General features: G+C 33.7%; 1 protein-coding gene across 4 annotated transcripts; it reads right to left on the reverse strand.

Annotated features, from left to right (window-relative positions):
* Positions 1 to 6,409: 6,409 nt before the first annotated feature.
* Positions 6,410 to 16,327, reverse strand: LOC139785846 (aminopeptidase N-like). 4 transcript variants are annotated; one of them, XM_071725016.1, is made up of 12 exons: positions 16,209 to 16,327; positions 13,191 to 13,696; positions 12,267 to 12,710; positions 11,724 to 11,907; positions 10,864 to 11,026; positions 10,580 to 10,661; positions 9,868 to 10,241; positions 9,299 to 9,573; positions 8,663 to 8,853; positions 7,721 to 8,020; positions 7,568 to 7,637; positions 6,410 to 6,994 (listed from the first exon to the last, which is right to left on the reverse strand). In XM_071725016.1, exons 2-12 carry the CDS (start codon positions 13,667 to 13,669, stop codon positions 6,848 to 6,850), a joined length of 2,709 nt encoding a protein of 902 aa, XP_071581117.1. In that variant the 5' UTR covers positions 13,670 to 13,696; positions 16,209 to 16,327; the 3' UTR covers positions 6,410 to 6,847. The 4 variants fall into 4 exon arrangements, with proteins under 4 accessions (XP_071581117.1, XP_071581120.1, XP_071581121.1 ...); XM_071725019.1 differs by lacking the exon at positions 13,191 to 13,696 and having other exon boundaries at positions 12,267 to 12,507; positions 12,596 to 12,710; positions 16,209 to 16,321; XM_071725020.1 differs by lacking the exon at positions 16,209 to 16,327 and having other exon boundaries at positions 12,267 to 12,507; positions 12,596 to 12,710; positions 13,191 to 13,302.
* Between the last annotated feature and the right edge of the window lie 651 nt (positions 16,328 to 16,978).

A 16,978-nucleotide genomic window follows, 5' to 3' on the forward strand; every position in this document is an offset into this window, starting at 1 on the left:
AATCATTTAATCATTTTAATCACAAAGAATTAAAGAGGTAACATTATAAAATAAAATATTTAATTAAATAAAATAAATAAATTTTTCTTGTAAAAAACTTGGCGCTGCTTTTTTAAGATTAATCTAGACAAACTTGCATAGGTGCATAAGCATATGCATAAAGAGATGGATTGGTCTATTTCCTTTTGCACATATATATGAACCAATCAATTTCTTACGCTTATGTTTATGCGCGATGCAAATTTGTCTGGATAGACTTTAAAAAAGCAGCGCCAAGTTTTTTACAAGAAAAATTTATTTATTTTATTTTAATTAAATATTTTTATTTTATAATGTTACCTCTTTAATTCTTTGTGATTAAAATGATTAAATGATTCTTTGTAATATTATAATTTTATCAAGGAGAATTAAAACTACTACCACTTGGGTTGATAGAAAGATCCTCAGGAATACAAAGATACATACCACTTGGGTTGAGTTAGGTAACACAATTTTCTTTTATTTTTTAAGAGTAGTTGCACTACAATTATTTTTCAAGCAATATATATATTCTCTTTGTAGTTGGCGTAATTTAAAGATTTCATATATTTTTTTGAAATAACATATCACTTAGGTTAAGTTAGGTAAAACAATTTTGTGATATAATTTTGTTAAGGTATATATCACTTGGATTGAGTTTGGTAACGCAATTTCGTGATATAATAATAATTTTGTTAAGGTATATATATATATATATATATATATATATATATTCTCTCTTTGTAATTGGCGCAGTATTAAATGATTTCACGTATTTTTTTTTAAATAGATACCACTTGTTATTTAGGTTTTTTCGAGGTAGATATCACTTGGATTGAATAAAATAACAATTTTGTAATTTAATAATTTTGTGAGACAATTTTTGTGAGACAATTTTGTGAGACAATTTTTGTGAGACAATTTTGTGAGATAATTTTTCGATTGAATTTACAAAATACATTGCGTGTACTTGGCACTTTTTTTTACCTTTTTTGAAAAAGGTAATTTTGTACTGATATCACCTATTTTGTAGTGTTAAGCAAGGATCTGCAAAACATTTTATTTTTTATTTTTTAATTATTCACAAAATTAGCAATAACAACAAATACATAAAAATTAATAATATTTAAGTAAAAGTAAATTATACATTTCTCACAAAAATTGAAGGAACACTAAATTTATCTTAAAAAATAGGCAAAACTCGAGCAGCGGTAACTTTGTTAAAAATGAATAAAATTTAAATTTCAAGCTTAAACCTCTACTTTCGAAAGGTTACTATTATTCGTCCAATTTTTATTATGCCTAGACATAATTTTAATTCAGCGGATTTTTATTATGTCATGACATAATTTTAATTCTGCCGCTAGGGAATTTTTAAGTCGATTCTTATGAATCAAGCTTGAATTTGATGTCTAGGTGTCCCAGGTTGCCGATAACGAGGTCCACATAGTGCGCTCCATAGTTTTCGGTGTCCAGGTGTATTAATACCTTGAATTCGATGTCCACGTGTTTCAGGTTGCCGATGACGGGTTCCAGATAGTGCGCTCCATAGTTTTCGGTGTCCAGGTGTAATAATACGTTGAATTCGATGTCTAGGTGCCCCACGTTGCCGATGACGAGGTCCACATAGTGCGCTCCGTAGTTTTCGGTGTCTACGTGTATTAATACCTTGAATTCGATATCTACGTGTCCTACATTCAGATTTAAAGTTATTAATACACCTAGACACCAAAAACTACAAAGCGCACTATGTGAACCTCGTCATCGGCAACCTGAGACACGTAGACATCGAATTCGAGGTATTATTACACCTAGACACCGAAAACTACGGAGCGCGCTATCTGGACCTCGTCATCAGCAACCTGGGACACCTAGACATCAATTTCAAGGTATTAATACACGTAGACACCGAAAACTACGGAGCGCACTATGTGGACCTCGTCATCGGCAACCTGGAACACCTAGACATCGAATTCAACGTACGATTACACCTGGACACCGAAAACTATGAAACGCACTATCTGGATCCCGCAATCGGCAACCTGGGACACGTGGACATCAAATTCAAAGTATTAATACACGTAAACACCGAATACTACGGAGCGCACTATGTGGACCTCGTCATCGGCAACCTGGGACACGTAGACATCGAATTCAACGTATTATTACACCTGGACACCGAAAACTATGAAGCGCACTATCTGGACCTCGTCATCGGCAACCTGGGATACCTAGACATCGAATTCAACGTACGATTACACCTGGACACCGAAAACTATGAAGCGCACTATCTGGATCCCGTCATCGGCAACCTGGGACACGTGGATATCGAATTCAAGGTATTAATACACGTAGACACCGAAAACTACGGAGCGCACTATGTGGACCTCGTCATCGGCAACCTGGAACACCTAGACATCGAATTCAACGTACGATTACACCTGGACACCGAAAACTATGAAACGCACTATCTGGATCCCGCAATCGGCAACCTGGGACACGTGGACATCAAATTCAAAGTATTAATACACGTAAACACCGAATACTACGGAGCGCACTATGTGGACCTCGTCATCGGCAACCTGGGACACGTAGACATCGAATTCAACGTATTATTACACCTGGACACCGAAAACTATGAAGCGCACTATCTGGACCTCGTCATCGGCAACCTAGGATACCTAGACATCGAATTCAAGCTTGATTCATAAGAATCGACTTAAAAATTCCCTAGCGGCACTTTCTGCCAAGCGTAGGGTTCCTTCTTTTCCGGCAGCGGTGGTAATACGATGTAAGGATACGAAATCTCTCCAGATAAACATGAAGCAATTGACTAAATATGTATTATATATATACCTAATTTACCTAAATAGAAATCTTCCTCCTGACCGATAAGTCTATCGACCTAATTTAATTTACCTACTAGATCGATCGAAATACGCGCGCGATATCGAAACTGGCGATACCTGCGCCGCCAGCGTCGAAAAAGTGAAAGTGACGCGACTCCAGCCAATGAAATGATGGCATGGCATGATGAGAAACGGTCGACGTATCTGAACGACGTATCTTAAAAATAAATTTTCACATTTGGACTTTGCGTCGCAATATCTCCGCTCGTAGGGCACGTAGCGGAATATTATGAGAGAAACCCCCCCCTTTTCGACCCCAAACTATCGATCAAGCCTACTTAGAACTTGATCCGTTCACTCGTTATCGAGATCTCAACATCTCGGGTACTCGCAACCCGTCGCGTCGCGTAAAAGAGTCACGGTCGGTCTCGCTCCGCGTGTACTTGGCACGAGACACTACCGTGTCTCTTGATTGTATATATACTTTTCAATACATATTGTTCTGATTAATCGTTATGATTAATACAGCGCATGCTGTATGAGCCTAAATTCAGGGATTTCTGTGCTAAGGTAACTAAACTGAAAAATTACATATAATATATATTGGCATTGAAAATATCGTTTCTTGTACGGTAACAATATTTTCTTGCAGTAACGATATACTTGTAACTAAGAAATAGATTCTTTTTCGGTAATAATATTTTCTGGCAATAAAGGCCCTGGGGTATGCGTAAGCATTTTCCTCCTCCAACGAAAAACAAAAAAAAATAGGATCTTAAAATTTGCAAAAGTTCCGTAGAAGAATTAACTAACCGATAGAACAAAATGGAAATAATAAATATCCACAATTAGTAGAAATCATTTTAGTAAAAACATTAATTATTTAATTGATTTTTGTAATAGTATAACAGATATTAGTATAACAGATATTAGTCGCAATAAAGCTTATCACAATAAAAAAAGTGTGCAAGTAGAAACTTGCACATTGCTTCCTCATAGTTCTTAAGTGTGCAAGTAAAAACTTACACATTGCTTTCTTATAGTTTTTAAGTGTGCAAGTAGAAACCTGCATATTGCTTTAGTTTTTAAGTGAGCAAGTAGAAACCTGCATATTGCTTTAATTTTTAAGTGGGCAAGTAGAAACTTGCACATTACTTCCTCACAATTTTTAAGTATGCAAATTATTTTTAAGTGTGCAAGTAGAAACCTGCACATTGCTTTCTTATAGTTTTTAGGTGTGCAAGTAGAAACCTGCACATTGCTTCTTTATAGTTTTTAAGTGTGCAAGTAGAAACCTTCGCTCACAAAGCTCCTCTATGAGGAAGCTTGTATTTTATTCGATGTATAATTATTAGTATTTATTTGTTTTGGCTTCCTCATAGAGGAAGCTTTGTGAGCGAAGGTTTCTACTTGCACACTTAAAAACTATAAGGAAGCAATGTGCAGGTTTCTATACTTGCACACTTAAAAATAATTTGCATACTTAAAAATTGTGAGGAAGTAATGTGTAAGTTTCTACTTGCCCACTTAAAAATTAAAGCAATATGCAGGTTTCTACTTGCTCACTTAAAAACTAAAGCAATATGCAGGTTTCTATTTGCTCACTTAAAAACTAAAGCAATATGCAGGTTTCTACTTGCACACTTAAAAACTATAAGGAAGCAATGTGTAAGTTTTTACTTGCACACTTAAGAACTATGAGGAAGCAATGTGCAAGTTTTTTATAGAATATTGGATGTATATCTTGATGTACTCACAATTAATTTATTCTGTTATTCTTATATTTTCTTAGAATTAAGAGAAAATTATTTTATTCAGTTTTCGAGAAGGATTTTACGCATCTAACGCGACGTGTGCATATTTTTTATTTGACTATATAGAATATTTCATTGGAAGTAAAAAACGTAAATATTGTTATAATATGTAGAATTTGAATTATTTAGTTGTCGGTTATAGCAGTGTTGAATTCCTTTCGCTTATCATTTCTGTGCCTTGAATATACTTGAAGGAAAAAATATAGGAAATAATGTAAATTATTTCAAAGAACGAAAGTAATTAACATTTTTTATCGTATGACCGTTCTATTTATTTGTCAATAACAATAATAATCTCGTCTTTTGTTTAACATTTTTTCTACGTTCGGAACGTTATGCGTGTTAAGATTGTTTCGAAATTTATATTAAATCTTTCGTTTTCCAGTTTTCATTATGCAGCAACGATAAGACACAAAATATGTCGACTGATTATTAAAAAAATACATATTTAAAATGAAAATTTACTGCAGTCCATGAGTATAAGTAATCTCGAGGAAATAAAGTTAAATTTCATCGTGTTTTGTCTGTCGAAATTATTTAAATTACGTTTTATATATTTCTTTGTATCTTCAACGAAATATAATAATTTTATCAATGTTTTTAACGACTTACTTTGTATATTACACTTGTGTGCGGATTAAAATACAGTTCTGTGCAGCAATTAAGTTATGCGTTGTCGCCACGAACACCGTTATTATCAGGAATAGCTCAGCGTAATTGCCGTCTTGTCATCTCGAAAAATCACCGAATACTGGCTACAATGTCAATCTCTGATGTTTTGATAGATGTCATGTAAATACAGTGCCTCACGGAACTAATCGACTCGTACCATTGTTACATATTACTTTTTCAAAATTCATGGATAAAGATATCCGCAAGAAAATCATAAATTATAAATATAGGTTTGTTTATACGTGATATTGAGAGATCGTCTTCGTCAGTTGCCTTCTTCGAATTAGTTGCATAATACTTGTATAATAAATTTTATTATTATGTATATTAAGATTATATATCAATATAGAAGATGTCCCTTACAAATTTTTAACTACAAATTTTTCAGTGTCGATAATGAACTTCGACGAACATAGAGACCTAGAGTTATGAACGATTGAAAATCAAACTTTCTGCAGAAAAACTAAATAATAACAATTAATATTAAATAAATAATAAAAATTACATAATAAGACTTTAGTTTTAGATTTTAGTTATTTCTATTTAGTTAATTCAATTTAGTTAATTCAAGTAGATTTCTTAACTTAGAAAAGTAAATATTTTGATTATACAATTTAATACGGAAAAATACATAACGTTGCAAGAGATGTTTACAATATATATCAGATGACTATCTCTCTCGACATTTTTGATAACAGTTAGGAATAATCGTTTCAAATGACTGAAGGAATTCAATAAAAGGGTGCGTTTAATAATAAATATGCTAAGATTAAATTTTCTTATAATTAAAATAATTTTTAAACATAAAAAAATATATTTATACATATATATATATATACACAAGAAAATATCTAATGTATAAGATAATAAAAATAAAAGTTATGAACAATACTAAATTTTGCGGATTTAATAGAAATACAATTTTTATTCTATAGTAATAATTACTGTTTAGATAAAGTTTTTTATTACAAAGAGACGTCATTATTTCATGTATTTTATTCAAAGTCTAGCAACGATTATAATACGATAACATAAATAAAAAATAAAAAAATAAAATTATAATTATAATTGTAATTAAAATTTAAGTACTTTATTTGCAAATGATACTATTACATAATGTCTACAAAGTATTATATATATAATTTAAAAAATTCATCCGCATGAGCTCTATATCAAATGTAATAAAACTAAAGTGCGTTTATAAAAGATATTTTACGAAGGATATCAAACAGCATCAAGTCTAATACTCTATAAATTATTTTTTAATTACAGAACAGTAATATGTCACAGAAAATTTTATCAATAGCTTCCAGACTATTAATAAAATACTAAGTATTATAAAAATATTAAAAAATATTAGAAATAATTAAAAATAATTAAAAAATTATTTACAGAAAGGTAATAATAAATAAAAATAACATTGTTTGAAAAATTATGTAGGTAATTGTCTCGTATCACATTTGATATTTTTGATTGATCACATCAATTGGTCACTTAAGTTTGATTTTTTCCAAATCGCTTTGTAAAAATATCTACGGACTCTTTAAGATTATTTTTACGATTTTCTATCAGATTTATAATTTTATAGTTTGACAAAGCGTTTGGATCTTGATGAAAAAAAGTTTCTGCGAATTTTTTTACCTGAAACAGATTAAGATGTTAAGGATGTTTATCAATAATATATAGTAATTTATTTTTATGCAGCCATTCCTTAAAATACAATTTTTTATTTAACATAGACAATAACAATACATGGCATGCATATAAATATATTTAATCCCTGCGGAAGTATATATGTGTCGTAAGAAAATGTCTATTTGCAGAAGATATATATATATATATATATATGTATATAAACGTTCTCGAAAATCCATTATTAATTAAAAAAGGCATATATATGTATATATATATATATATATATATGTATCAATTCATAATAAGGTAATATTCTTAGAATTAATTACTACCTTACAAAAATTCAGTTTATATTTTAAACCACGCGCTAGTATTACTCAGTTTTAAACATAGCTTTATAAGATACAAATATATAGCCCAAAAATATGAACAGAATTAATTATAAATATTAATTTAATTATGTAAAGTTGCATTAATCTATAATTCCACGCATGATGAACGTTTCATTTTAAGCGCGCTACAGTTAAAGGATTATCAATAGAAAACCAATAAGTATGAATCTAGTATTATAAAATCTACCTTGGACATTTGTTTGTTAGAAAAAACATTCGAAATGATATTGTTTATCGTTAGACTTGTAGGAACTAATCTGTAAGAACAAAATAACATATTTATGTATAAGATACATTTATTTAAAAATAGAATGTATATTTGTAAAAAGAAATGTACTACCTTGGTTTTATATTATCAAACTTTGTCAATATGTAGTCCAGGACCAAATCGTTGCGTGCATGGTTTTCAATAATGAAATTGAAGATAAATGCATGCTCCAGATTGCTAAATAATGTAGTATTCGATGCTATAACATTCAAATAGTTGATAATGTTATCAGGATTTTCAGCACAATTCAATGTTTTCCAAAGTTTCTTATCAGATGTTCGCTGATATAGTTCCATCATTTTATCCCAAGTAGTCCTATTAGCTACCGCTAAACCAAAGCAGTACGTCCAATCTTGCCACCATTGTGGAACTCTAAAATACATATGTGTCTATGGAAAAGAGGTACATGCACTTCATACGCATAACCGACGTTTTATTTTATCAAGTTTTGTATTTTTTCCGTTCTGTTAGGTAAATCTTATTTTGCAAAATTAAGTTTCTTCTTCTTCTTCTTCTTCTTCTTCTTCGAGAGAGAGAGAGGGAGAGAGAGAGGGAGAGAGAGAGAGAGAGGAGAGAGAGAGAGAGAGAGAGAGAGAGAGAGAGAGAGAGAGAGAGAGAGAGAGAGAGAGAGAGGAGAGAGAGAGAGAGAGAGAGAGAGAGAGAGAGAGAGAGAGAGAGAGAGAGGAGAGAGAGAGAGAGAGAGGAGAGAGAGAGAGAGAGAGAGAGAGAGAGAGAGAGAGAGAGAGAGAGAGAGAGAGAGAGAGAGAGAGAGAGAGAGAGAGAGAGAGAGAGAGAGAGAGAGAGAGATAACGTCGCTTGTTATTATATACATATATTTTTACTTGTTTCGCATATTTATTCTATGCATTAGAACAAGAATGGAAATTAATAAAAAACAATAAAGAGAATGTCTGATTTCGACGACTTGAAAAAATAATAGGAATCGCGCATACGCAACACACAAATTATACAAAACACAAATTATGAGATAATCGGGATCACAAAAAGAGTTACTTGTGAGTATCAGGATCCGCGAAATGTTCGCTTAATTTAATGGCGGCCTTTCTCTTGCATTCCGCGTGACCGACGGTACATGCCCAGTGCGTAGCATCTAGCCTTAGCATCTTTGTGAAATAGTTATCTTCAGGCTTTTCTTCGTATCCCACATGCTCAAGAAGCTTATCAAAGATTTTTACCATGTGTGACTAGAAATCATGAGATAATATTGAATTTTATATTGATTTATTGCTACATGCGAAGTGACGTGATTCATATACAAATATACATATTTTATATATATATATATATATATATAATGCTTTGTTAAAACATTCACTATCATAAAAATCGTCGGCGAGCTTGCTCCCCACTTCCCCTTATGTCCATTTTATTAATGTTAATTAACACGTTCATTTCTACCATTGTGCGATTATAAAACCGATTGCAAGAGAATTTATTTTTAGGTATATAGGTATGCTGCTCGTTTTCACGTACTAAACAGGTAACTACAAATTGACGTAAAATTCACCGTATTCCGGCAGTCAGTACGTTAATTTGTACGAATATAACGGACTCACGATATGATCGTCGTGCTCTTTAACCCGTAGGTGTATATTAAATAAAAAATCCATAAAATCTGTTATTACATACCTTGAAATCTTCACTCGCTGGCAGTAAAAAGTACTTCTCATTCCGTCTTAATATTCGGAACATTGGACGCCAAGCCACGTAATCTCTCTCTCGTCTTAGGTAACTTATAAGATTCATGAATACGGAACTATCTAATTGGTCTTCCAGCAAAAAGGCAAATGCATCATCGATAATTTGAGCACGATTGAGAACGTGTATTTTCGTGTATTCCTCAGAGTTCAAGTAACGTATGAGTCTTTCCATATTTGTGTTATCGTAATAGACACGACAGTATGCTGTCGAATTATCCATTAAATTTATTATTAGACCTTCTTATTCGAAATTATCAAAATATATTTCTAAATACTGTCATTTTATCGTAACTAACAAATTAATGTAGTGTGCAACTTGCAAATATTACAGAAAAAATACATTAATAATTTAGCAAGGTTTCGAAAAATATAATTACATGAATTTCCTTGAGCTTTCTTTTTAATAGAGAAGTATATAAAAATTTGAATGATGTAAAACCTTTGAGATGATAGAACAAATAAGATAAATAAAAAAACGTAATATTTAATAATTTATACCAGTTTGTTGTACATTAACGATAATCCAATCTCTTGTATTAATTTCCACTCTACTAGTTTGATCTGGTCCTAACCAATTATTGGGCATGGTATTGGAAAAATCCAAATTGCTCTGGTCGGCGTAGGTCATGGGTATCCACCATTTATTATTGATATCTTCAGTTGCGTGGAAACATTTTTGTGTTATTGCTACTTCACCAGTTTTGTAATTTATCGTTACATTCAGCACAGGGTAACGATTTTGGTTTATCCACGTGTCCATCACATCTTTTATTTTAAAATCTTGTTGTTGCATATAAGGGATATAAGGGGCCATCTGCAGAGCACTTTGCATGGCGCTCCACAAATCGTCGGGAGTAACCGATCCAAATTGACTAAATTTGGAAGATGACATTGTCATTAGCTATAATAATACTTACGACGTATGTGTATAAATTTACTATTATGGAATTAACATGAGCATTAATGTACAACTTAATTAATACACATGTGGGAACTAAGAATATAACTTAAAACTAGCTTAGTCAAATTATAATTAAGGAACAAAGTATGGTCTCTTCTAATCGAATAGCATTGGATATTGAACGCACAAGTTTAGTTTTCTGATGTGGCGTACTATATTTTCCAACGTAAATGCAAGAATTATACTTATGATATTTAGTGTTGCGATATGTGATAACTATAATAGACTACATTATACATATATACTTACTTTGTAGCGAAATACTTGGTGATACCCTTTCGAAATACCTCGTCGCCCACTGCATGATATAACATGCGCAATATAGCTGGAGCTACGATAAAATACACGTCATAAAATATATCGACTAGTAATGCCTATAAAGTATATTTTGCACATGAAATTAATTGTAAGACATATATGAACGTATTGCGCAAAACGCGAATTTGTAGTCTATTCACTTTCTGTTCCACCTCTGTCTTTGTGCTATCTATATTAAGCTATTCATTAGTTTCATTTTATTTACATAATTTTACCTTTTTCATGAACTTCATCACCAAAGAGTTGGTCATAATCCAAGGTATCGTTAAGGTTCAATGTAACAGAATCCAATAAGCCAACATCTAGATGGAGAGCATGGTGCATGGCCCCAGTTACGAATAAGTCCATTGACCGCCAGTCTTCAAATGCAATTGTCAACTATAACAGAAAACAATCCTTTGATATGGCTGAATATAAAAATTCGAAGAAAAGTTCGTATTTATAGGGATACAAACCTACCTGTCCGCCACTTTTAAAAATTTCGTAATTTTAATATTTATTGTAATTTATTTATGTCGTGAAATGTTAACCGTTTCACGTATACAATAATTTTATTTGAGAAGTTCATATTTTAATTATTTTGTAAGATATTGGACATTACTGAACACAAAGATAAAATCAAGATATAAAAATTTTAGATGTTAAATTTTTTTTGTAAAATATTTATTGTGATGAATGCAAAAAATAAAATACGTTTAGATTCTAATAAAACTATTACAATAATAATTATTGTATCGCCAAATATGAAAATAATGTTGAAACATAAGAGATTAAAAATAGCAAATCCTTAATATGGGCTGGGGAGGAGACAAGTGCTGAGAACATAATATTCTCGAATTTTAATAAGAATTAGTATTAAATGTTTCGTTCTAGTTATTCGCAGAAAGAACAGTGTTACAATCTTTTTTATAATTCTAAATTATTAGAATTGCCATTAGTTATTTAGCTCTGTCTTGATACATTTTATAACAATATAGAAATATTTAATGGATGTTATTTTGATCTTAGAGAAGGAAGTGTATTTCCAACGTTTCTATTTAATGAGCAATTCATTGCATTAGTAATATTAAATAACCTTGTTGAGGAAATACACTTGGAAGAACACAGCAAACCCCTCGCTTAGCCACAGGTCAGGCCACCAAGATGGGGTGATGAAACTGCCGAACCACTGATGTGCAATTTCACGTGCTACTAACGACGCTACTTTCCTGCTCCAAAATATATAATGCTCGCTATTATCGTAGACAGCTTTTGATTCGCTAAAAGACAAAACATAACATAATATTCAAAATGTGATTATGCCTAGTTTTTTTTCATCGTTAGCATGCAATCTAATGTGTTTATATAAATATATATATATATATATATATATATATATATATATAATGGAAAGAAAAGGTGACATACATATCAATTAAATACGTTAATTTGTTTTAAAACAGCCTAAGAATGAAAATATGTAAATAAAATTTAAATATCCGTAAAATACATATGTGTTTTTATCATTATTAATTATCAAATTTTAAATGATAGAAGTTATTCGTCAGTTCTAATAGCTTAATATTAATTTTTATTGTTCGTGTACATATTAGTAAATCTCTTTTGTTATAAATATTACTCGTAAATGATGATTCCCCAATCTTCCATGCCGTCGACCGGATAATTTGGTACCATGACGTGATTTATTTTCGGTACCCCTTTGGTTCTATTGGTATACTCCTCCAAGAGCGGCGTGATCTTTTCGGCAATAATATGCATGAAACTTGCATGTGATGTCAAAGACGATTTGCACCATACAGACTGGTATGCGTTTCCAATGCCAACGAAATTAGATACAATCACAATTCCCACGAGATAAGCTGACATTTTAAAAGTACGGTCAAAGTGTGTCCATATCATGTCATTGTCTACGTTGTACTGCTTTCGGATCGGCCAATTTGACAATACCGTGTAATTCTGATGATGCATCACGGAGATCATGAAGTAAGCTTTTATCGCTGGCTCGTCCCAACATGGGAACATTTGTCTGGCTTTATTCGGCATGAGGTGTGTTGCGGCCAACCTGTGGTTTTAAACAATTTTTTAAATAAGGACAAAAATACCACTCTTGGTACAAATTTACCACTCATAGCGAGTAGGACACGAGAAGTTAAGAAACACTAGTTATTGTTTATATATTATATGCTTATTTTATTATATGTAATTATTATTTTGTTGAGAGTAGAAACAGAAATGTTGTACTTAGCTATGCCGTTTTATTTTAAGCCAAAGTTAAATATTCTTTTAAACATTATATCATGGACTTTTTGCAAATACTTTATTGTAAAATATACTTACATACTAGAAAACGGTTTTAATAATAAAATGGATACACATTTTTAATTGTTTCGCTGAGCTTTATATACGTTGTAAGTCGATAACGATGAAAGTAGTAAGTAAAAAAAGGTAATAAGTAAAGGTAACAAATAAATAAGGTAACACCAAATAGCATTTACGTATGTACGTTACAAGTATATATTTAATATTTTTAATATTTGCTTACGTTCTGTTTTTTTCCTCGTCTGTGTACGGAATTTTTATAAAACCACCATTGCCAAAACGAGTATGAGAGAAATTACCAGCAAACTTCATGTTCAGGATGTAAGAACCGCTATACAATTTCTTTTCGAAAAGTAGCAATAATATATTCGTTTTATGGTAATAAGTATGTGCCCTCGGTTTATATGTTATTGTGTCGTTCGTCAACGTTGTCGCCGTTTTATTTATTTTTAATCCTTGCGAGTGTAAGCTTATGTAAAACGATTCGTGAACAATGTCGACAGTGACAATGGTTTCACCGTGAAAAGTATTGCTTTTTTCGAGATCCGGAATAATCAGACTGATGTTATAATCAACTGGTATTGAGTTGACGGGTAAACGATATATATATTTTCGACCTTTTGCATCGTCATCAGCGATACAAAAGTTCGTGATTGTGGCCAATATTAGGCCGATATGTAATAACAATTTTGGAAGTTCCATGTCAATACTCGTCTTAGGTTTCTGTAACTTTTCGTTAAAAAGAAAACAAGTAATAATACAATGCGGTACAAGTTATTGAAATTTAATATTAATTTTTATACAAAAATCGAAGGAACAGAAAAGAAAAGAAAAGGAAAAAGATAATTTCAACTTTTATCAAGACGATTATATGTACGACCTACTTCGCAGAAAATTATGAATATTTTTTTATAGAATATTGGATATATCTTGATGTGCTCACAACCAATTTATTCTGTTATTCTTATATTTTTTTAGAATTAAAAAAAAATTGTTTTATTCAGTTTTCGAGAAGAATTTTACGCATCTAAAGTGACGTGTGTATATTTTTGTTTTGACTATATAGAATATTTCATCGGAAGTAAAAAACATAAATACATATTGTTATAATATCCCGGGTGGAAATGTGTCTGGGCGATCCAAGTTTCTATTTTGGGCCCCGTGGGGAATGTCGTGGCACGCCCGTATCGGAAATCTAGCCAGGCGCTGCCTAGTGTTTCATCTAGGCGCTAGACAGAATTGTGCGGGGGTGCCAAGATGGGAAATCCAGCCGGGGGCTAGCTAGCGCCCGGCCAGTGAGGCAGGATTATAACCCATGTGCGAATGTCGGACTTCTGCCAGAGTTGTCCGCATGGCCCAGAAGTGGCACAATATTGGCTGCCAAGACTTGATGTGTGTGGGTGGTACTGCCCCAGTACGGATAAACCGCTAGATCAGTATTGTGCCAGTCTCGGTGACCAGTACCCCCATGCAACCATATTCTGTTCCGAGGCGAGTCTTGTCTCAGTACTGACCGTGTATAAGGCCAGAAATGATATTGATCTACGGCCGAGAGTCGGCTCAGTACTGGGCATGTATTGGGTCGACTTAGAAAATTTTCGCTCGAGCGGCGCCGGAGGTAACAACCGCGCGAAAGCAACACGTCGCAAGGGGCCTTAGAAAGCTTTTTGCTCGAGCGGCGCCGGAGGTAACGACCGCGGCGCGGAAGCAACACGCCGCGAGAGGACTTTTCGTTAGAGCCCACACCGGAGGTAACGACCGCGTTCGTGCCTCTCGGTTACAAGTACCCCGAATTATGGTGTCATTCGTCTCGCTTTGCGTCAACGTGGCGTATCGTCGACCCCCGAGACTGGCTGCCGGATATCTCGTACGGTAATCGAATTCGCGTCGTCGTCGCTCTCAGCGGTCAAGTCCCGATGGTCTCGATGGTTTCGCCTCCGACGCCCGTAAGCGACCGTGCGTAAGACCGTGCGTCGCCGATCGCTCGGCCGGCTAGTTGGGTACTATAAGAGGTGCGGTGCGCTCGGCGAGCCGAGCGACACGAGCGATACGTACGGACGTGCAAACGCGTTTCGCTTGGTCCGTACGAATGTGTAAAACGTTTGTGGAATACGCACACGAAAGGGGCACGTACGACGAAGTCGATGCGGGGAGCATCGTTTCCCGTTTGCTCGCGCTCGTAGTCGATCGCTACCGTCGTGTAACTTAAGCCCCTTGCACAATAGGCGATAGCGATAGCGATAGCGACAGCGACAAAGGTGCCGACAAAGCTATACCTTTGTTGGCAACTTTGTCGCTGTCGCTATCGCTATCGCTATCGCCTATTGTGCAAGGGGCTTTATACGAACACAGCATTGCCACGAGTCGGTGTCGAAAGACCGAATTGGACTTGGAGAAATTCTCGCTCGAGCGGCGCCGGAGGTAACAACCGCGCGAAAGCAACACGCCGCGAGGGGATTTAGAAAGCTTTTTGCTCGAGCGGCGCCGGAGGTAACGACCGCGGCACGAAAGCAACACGCCGCGAGTATGATATGGCAATCAGTGTTGTCTTGGGGCAACATTGCTCCGCGAGCCAGGGCCTAGATAGTTTTCCAATATTGGAGCTGGCCATTATTGCCGTTACCACCCAGTACAACCCCAGGCTAGCCTTCCATCATAGCGCCCACATTAACTCGTGGAAAACTAGCCGGAGCCCATACAGCGCCAGGTTGTAATTTCCACCCGGGATGTAGCAATTTGAATTATTTAGTTGTCGGTTATAGCAGTGTTGAATTCCTTTCGCTTATCATTTATGTACCTTAAATATACTTAAAAGAAAATATATAAGAAATAATTAAAATTATTTTAAAGAACGAAAATAATCAATATTTTCCATTGTATGATCGTTAATTCTATTTATTTGTCAATAACAATAATAATCTCGTCTTTTGTTTAACATTTTTTTCTACGTTCGGAACGTTATGTGTATCAAGATCGTTTCGAAATTTATATTAAATTTTTCGCTTTCCAGTTTTCATTATGCAGCAACGATAAGAAACAAAATATGTCGATTGATTAAAAAAATACATTATTTAAAATGAAAATTTACTGCAATCCATGAGTATAAGTAATGTCGAGGAAATAAAGTTAAATTTCATCGTGTATTGTCTGTCGAAATTATTTAAATTACGTTTTATATATTTCTTTGTATCTTCAACGAAATATAATACCTAATTAATTATTATTGCTCTTAATGACTTACCTTGTGTATTACACTTGTATGCTGATTAAGCTACAGTTCTTTGCAGCAATTAATTATGCGCTATCGCCACGAAAGCCGTTAATATGAAGGATAGTTCAGCGTAACTGCCGTTCGACCCGTCCGACCATCTCGAAAGAATACCGAATACTGGTTCCAATGTCAATCTCTGATGTTTTGATAGATATGTCATGTAAATACAGTGCCTGTTACGTACGGAACTGTTCGACTCGTACCAGTGTTACACATTTTTTTGAATATTTGTGAACAAAGATATCTACAGGAAGATCATAAATCACAAATATGTGTTTGTTTATAATATTGAGAAGTCGTTTTTGTCAGTTGCACTTCTTTGAATCAGTCAGATAATACCTGTATAATACATTAGCTTGATACCGTGCTTCGCTACGGTAATTAACACACATTTTACCCCTTTTCACTCCCTTACAGAGGTCGAATTTCTAAAAATCGCTTCTTAGTGGGTGCTTACGTCATAGAAAAAATATACTCCCCCAATTTCAATTTGTTTCTAGGTTTAGGGGTATGGGCCGGACGTTGATGAGTCAGTCAATCAGTGAGGATATTTTATCATTAAATACTGTAAGACCATGTGGATATAGAAGATGTCTCTTACAAAATTTTGAATTTTTCCTTCTCGATAACAAACATCGAGATGCATAGAGTTTTTGGAGTTATAAACGACTGGAAATAAGGAGCTTATTAAAAGTTAAGCTTATATAATTAAAACAACTTTAATACATTTTTTGAAAAAA

This window comes from Temnothorax nylanderi, unplaced genomic scaffold (genome assembly GCF_030848795.1).
Source record: "Temnothorax nylanderi isolate EJ_2023f unplaced genomic scaffold, tnyl_v1.0 TNYL_tig0899_pilon, whole genome shotgun sequence".
Taxonomy (NCBI): Eukaryota; Metazoa; Arthropoda; class Insecta; order Hymenoptera; family Formicidae; genus Temnothorax; species Temnothorax nylanderi.

What these genes read in the sequence shown, in the direction of transcription:
- LOC139785846 (XM_071725016.1), bottom strand. Translation starts at nt 13,669, where the DNA reads ATGGAACTTCCAAAATTGTTATTACATATCGGCCTAATATTGGCCACA. An exon ending in AAGTGTATTTCCTCAACAAG is followed by an intron (nt 11,027 to 11,723) that starts GTTATTTAATAT and finishes TTTCTGTTATAG; the next exon opens with TTGACAATTGCATTTGAAGA. An exon ending in CAGCGAGTGAAGATTTCAAG is followed by an intron (nt 8,854 to 9,298) that starts GTATGTAATAAC and finishes CATGATTTCTAG; the next exon opens with TCACACATGGTAAAAATCTT.